We start from the raw sequence: 6305 nt of genomic DNA, 5'->3' as shown, positions 1-6305 counted from the left end.
TTGTAGACCAGGCTGGTCTCGAACTCACAGAGATCCGCCTGCCTCTGCCTCCCGAGTGCTGGGATTAAAGGCGTGCGCCACCACCGCCCGGCAGAAATTAAACTCTTAATGTCAATAAAATCCTCATCCAATCAGCTCAAGTGCTTAAGGAAAAATACAATTTCAGACTTCTGATGGTGTAAAAAACTTTTTGAGATGGGGACAAACTGTTAATTAAAATTGTTTTATATGAACACTGAAAGAAACCCCAATACAGTTGTCTCTAATTGAAACAGAATTTGTAGTACTACATTGGGACTATCAAAATTTTGTTTTTTAGTTTACCTTTTGGGATCAAAAGCTTCAGATCCACCTCTAGAACCACCTCCTGGGGTTCTCCACACCAAACGCTCGATGTATTCATCAGCCACAAAAGGCTCCTGGTTCACAAAATAAACATGTTTTAACAAGACTTTACAGAACAAGTTACAGTCTAAAACAGGCTTTACTACTTGAGATCTTGAAAACTGATGTCTATTTTATTATTGAAAAGATTTTTGTTATTTAAAATTCTTTAATAAATAAGGCTAATTAATTAATTAAAGAAAAGTAGGATGCTAAAATATTAGAACAGTATTACTGACCTGTTGGAGCAACCAAATAGAAAATGAGGAAAGGGTATAAGAAGGCAATTTATTCAAACAAACAAAAAACTTAAACCCAAAACAAAACAAAAGGTATAGCTTTACTAGCAATCAAACAACTTAAGGAATCTTTGGGGGGGTGGGGCATGAGGGAAAAATAGGGTCTCTCTATGTAGCTCTGGCTTGTCTGAAACTTGCTATGAAAACCAGGTTTGGTGTGGAACAATTTTGTATTCTGTCAATTATGTTTTAAATAAACACTGATTGGCCAGTAGCCAGGCAGGAAGTATAGGCAGGACAACCAGATGGAAGATGAGGCAGGGTAATAAGAACAGGAGAATTCTGGGAAGGAGGAAGCCCATTCCTCTGCAGTCCTGTCCAGACACCGAAGAAGCAGGATGTGACCTGCCCCACTGAAAAAGACACTGAGCCATGTGGCTAACATAGGTAAGAATAATGGGTTAATATACGTTACAAGAGTTAATAAGAAGCCTGAGCTAATGGGCTAACCAGTTTATAATTAATATAGACCTCTGTGTAATTTCTTTGGGGCTAAATGGCTGTGGGACCTGGTGGGAGGACAGAAACCAGGCAGGACAGAAACCTCAGACAACACAGGTTGGCCTTAAACTCAGAGATCTTCCTGTCTCTGCCTTGCTAGTGCTGCTGGGAACCCTAACCCTAACCAAAGCATGAGCCACATGACATCCATTAAGTTATTATTTTTTTAACCCCAGAAGCAGAGAACTGTATTTTAATTATAGAGTGCAGTGTGGTAAGAGGACAGGATGCTGACAGTTGCATGGCACAGCTGCCAACCAGGCAGAGCCTTTCAGGAAGACAGCTGGCAACCTCCTAGCAACATAAGCAGTGTTACCAATGCTCAGCTCCAACGCCATCATTTTATTTTCCCACGGCTTGGAGAATGAGGCAAGATCTTAATAAATTCTTGGTTGCAAAGCAAGTCCCTGTCTCAAAAACAGAGATTAAAAATAAAATTATAATGAAATGCACATATGAACAATAAATTTTGGAGTAACTGTACATTGTGTATAATGCTGTAAACTACATACATATTCAATAAAACTTCACTTAAAAGTGGGTAAACTTGGGCTGGAGAGGTAGCTCAGAGGTTAAGAGCACTGACTGTTCTTCCAGAGGTCCTAAATTCAATTCCCAGCAACCACATGGTGGCTCACAACCATCTATAATGAGATCTGGTGCCCTCTACTGGCCTATAGGATATATGTAGGCAGAATACTGTATACATAATAAATAAATCTTTTTTTTAAAAAGTGGGTAAACTTATATGCAAAGCTATGTACTATTAAAATCACATAAAACATTCAATGAAATGAGTTAACATGTATACACTATGTGAAAACAAGCACATTAAATTTTCTCAGATACAGCATTATTAGATTACTATTATTTAAGTTATTAAAGCACAAAGTCCAATCAAAAATAGTAAATATGCATGTTGGGCAAAATGATGCAGGTTTGCAATCTTTGCACTTTAAAACTTTTGAATAGCAAAGACTTGTAAAAGCAACATGAACACCTAAGATTTCTAGCAGGGTTTGTTTTTACACTGGAGGTCAGATACCTAGTAAGTTCAAAGTGTTAAACAAAAATCTGTTAAGAAATCCTATACCCAGCAATACCAGCATTCAAAAGCAAGGGAGAAACTGAGATGTTCTGAAATTAAAATAAATAAGGAAATAACAACTGAAAGTCTGTTACTTGCCTAGGATATGAGGTAAAATAAATGACCACTATACAATAACCTAAAAACATATAAAATAAAAATCCTAATAGATTGCTGGAAGGCCTTGCTGGCTGGCCAACAGCTTTTCCCAAAATTTCAGAGACATGAAGACTCTTCCTCCCCAGCAAAATTTCCTGCTCTCTACCTGCCCTTAGCTGGAGAATGTCCCTTGAACCAGAGGACTGACCTTATATGAAGGCTGTGTCTAAGCCAGATGCCTGATTTAGCTTTAGCCTGACCCTTGGCACAGATTCCTGCTAGAAGATTTGTGCTAGGAGCTCTGCTACAGGACCCTACTGTCACATACGGAGCCTCGTGATAGGATCGTGCCACTGGATACAAACTAGGGTTTGTTCCAGGCTCCCCAATCCTAAACATTCCTTATATTCTGGAATAAAGCTGAGATGATTCACTAAAGTCTGTCTCCTGGCTGCTATCTAAGTCATACCCACAGCTGTCAGAACCTTATTCCCCGCTTCTGCTCCCTCCACCCTTGTGGACCAATGCAGACAAGCAGAGCCACAAAAGATAAGTAAACAGAAAGGTACTTAAGTCTTAAATAATAAAACCAGCTACAACTTGATATTTTGTTTCATATGTAATTTAAGAAATTAATATACTTTACAAGTTATAAGCTTATGTTTGAGGCATATAATATATAAAGGTAATTTTGTGATTCAACAATAAATGAGACTTTGGGTAACTGCCCAAATAGCCAGTTGTCTCTGTCATTTCTTGCACCTTTTGAAAGTTGCTCAATTGCACTTTCTGTTTTCTCAAGTAATATTATTTCCCTTCTCGGGTCTTTAATGGGGCTAAAGACTAGATAGTCATAGTTACTTCCATCTCATGACTTAGCCAAGCCATTTTTAATATAAGACTCAGACTATTAAAACATTTAACATGTTTCTTGTTTAGTGCTGTTAATGCTGGCTGTAATTCTAATTTTTATGTATGTTTTTGCCTCCTCTTTTCCCTGGACAGTATATAATATTTGTTCTTATTGTATATAGTTTGTATTAGGCCTAAAACTCTTATTAGACAAAAGGGAAAGCTGTTGAGGGAACTTCTTCAGCCAAAGCCATTTGGTCTCATAAGTGCAGATGAAATGCATGCAGGGTCCTTTTTTCTGCTGGATTCAGTTCCAGTTCCCAGTGCATGCAGAGAACTGCAAATGGCTACCCTTACTGTGAGTTTATCCCCAAATAAATAAACCTTTGCTACTACTACAAGAATTAGGAACAAGAAGTAAAGTACAAATGCCCTGCCTACCCTATCTCCTAGTCTGTTCATGTCTCATGTCTGCAGTGAAAGAGATCTTGATATTGAAGGGGGAATGCTTTTGCCTAAGCACAAGGGAAGTAAGAAGTGCACTAAAGAGGTTGGGGAGATGACTCACACTTAAGAGGACCTGAGTTCAATTTCCAGCTGTGTTAGGGATCTCACAACTGCCTGTAACCCCAGTCCCAAGGAATCTGATGCCCTCTTCTGGCCTCCACAGACACATGCACACATGTAGCATATACCTTCACAGACACATATACTTCAAACAAAAAATTCCAAAAGAAAAATGCAGCTCTACGTTGCATTAAACTCTGGCTTTCAGTGCTGCTTGATAACACTGGCTGCTTGTATTCAGAGAATAAAGGGGAATAAAAGTATTGCCCTTTGGTGGGGGCAATCAACTGTGATCTTCAAGGAGGGAGAGGCGTTGTTATATACCAAAGCAGAGACTAGTATCTTCTGTGTCACAAAAATAATTCTCTTGGGAAGATCAATCCCCTCAGTTTTGCAAGAACACAGATAAGTGTCACAACAACAGCCTAAGAAGACTATGTCAACCAGTTGAGATAGTAAGAATAACAAAAGTACTAACTATAAGTAAGATGGAATTAGCATGATCACAAAGGAGATAAAGGGTCAGCTGCAACTTGAACCATCTAGCTGCCAGACCAGAGATTTACTCTACTTTTAATGATCTTTAATTTCCTCCATGAGACTGAACTGGAATCCTGGAGGATCTGCTATCAAATGAATATGGTGTAGACTCTAGTGACACAGGGTGGCCTATTGTGGACAGTGATGTACCTCCAGCTCTCCCTGCAAAAAAAAGACTTGCTTGATGCTTTTACCTGGGGATCCCCCAGCTACTGAGTGTCATATTTCATTGATCATACCTTTCTCAGTGTAACACAGCTTCAGTGATGAGACAGGAGCATGAAGGCCTGATGTGTATGTCAAAACCAGACAAAGTGACAAGTTTCATAACTCCCACACAGATACCACCAACACAGCACACCGCCATATATGTTCTGCTTCTCATACACCCTAGCTTACTTCCTCACCTACCTCTTTACCCCAGGGGTACCTTCTACTAAATATGATGCATAATAAACTCTCTCTTAGTATCTGCTTTTAAGAGGACCCAAGCAACAACAGAGACAACAGTGGTAGAGATGAAAGTGGCAAAGGTCAGAGCATTGGGAAATATGTTCATATAATTTTAAGGGATGTATTTAAATACTGCTGAAGAGTTGGAAGTGAAGAGAAAGGAAAGTTAACAGGTAATTTTTTAATTAATCAATTATTATTTTTTATACATTACATCCTGATTGCAGTTTCCCCTCTTCCTCTCTTCCCAGTCCCACCCTTTCCACCTCTGCTCTTCCCTAGATCCACTCCTCCATTTCCCCCACAGAAAAAAGCAGGCCTCCCAGGGATATCAACCAAACACTGGTATAACAAGTCACAATAAGACCAGGCACATAGCCTCATATCAAGGCTAGACGAGGCAACCCAGTAGGATGAAAAGGGTCCCAAGAGAAGGCAACAGACTGAGAGACAGCCCCACTTCCACTATTGGTAGTCCCACAAGAACACCAAGCCACACATCATAATGTTTACATAGAGGATCTAGGTTAGATGTTGTGACATTTCATTTGTATTTTAATAAATAAAGTTTGCCTGAAAACTAGAGAGTAAAATAGCCACAATGGTCAGCCTTATAGACCAGGCAGTAGTAACACCTTTAATCCCAGTAGCCACACTAGTCTGCCACAGAAACCGGGCAGCGCAAGTCTTTAATCCCAGCCCTAGAGAGAAATATAGGATGGGAGGAGACAGTTCACAGACTCAGCTTCATTCTGAGATTCCTCGAGGCAAAAGTGCCATTTTTGGACTGAAGTAGATGTAAGAGCCAGTGGCATACTGTTCTGCTTTTCTGACCTTCAGGTTGAACCCCAATTTCTATCTCTGAGTCTTTATTAGTTGTGCTTTGGTCAGACGCATACAACTCTCTATTGTCCATTACATATATGTAGAGGACCTCGGTCGGGCCCATAAAAACTCCCTCATTAATTAATTAATTCTGTGGGCCATCCTGTAGTGTCCGTGACCCCTCTGACTCCTACAATCCTTCCTCTCCCTTTTCCACAAGATTCCCAGTGGGTCTCTGTACGTGCCTATCAGTGGCTGAATGAAACTGCTCTGATGACAGTTATGCTAGGCTCTGATCTACAAGTATAGCAGAACGTCATTAGGAATAGTTTCATTGACTTTGTTTATTTATAATGCCGGTCAGAAACAGAAATTTCTTAAAGAGGTTTATGATCTGAACAACTATGGTGGTAATTTTTACAGTGATGGATACCAGGGAAGGTAATGGAAAAGGAATGAGGAAATGAGAGTATATATCATACTATAAACTAGCTATCAAAGTGAAAATATAAAGCATGTAGTTAAAAAACAAAGTTGGCATTATAGGGACAACAGAATATATAATTTTGAAGTAAACAAATATTTAAAACCTCAGTAATGCATGAGATCATTAGGAAGGAGAAAGGCATGACAATTTTGGGGGAAAAGAGCAGGAAAAAGATCCTATAGAATAGACAAAATGAGACACCAATGAAGGA

General features: G+C 39.4%; 1 protein-coding gene across 1 annotated transcript in view; it reads right to left on the bottom strand.

The window, feature by feature from the left end:
- Positions 1-6305, bottom strand: part of Exoc5 (exocyst complex component 5) — a 61692-nt gene that overhangs the window by 38477 nt on the left and 16910 nt on the right. Inside the window, exon 2 of the mRNA XM_005355349.3 lies at positions 325-419. Within this exon, the coding sequence (XP_005355406.1) occupies positions 325-419 (95 nt within the window). The remainder of the gene's footprint in view (positions 1-324; positions 420-6305) is intronic.

This window comes from Microtus ochrogaster, chromosome 17 (genome assembly GCF_000317375.1).
Source record: "Microtus ochrogaster isolate Prairie Vole_2 chromosome 17, MicOch1.0, whole genome shotgun sequence".
Lineage (NCBI taxonomy): Eukaryota > Metazoa > Chordata > Mammalia > Rodentia > Cricetidae > Microtus > Microtus ochrogaster.
This window is presented reverse-complemented; position numbering and strand designations above follow the sequence as displayed.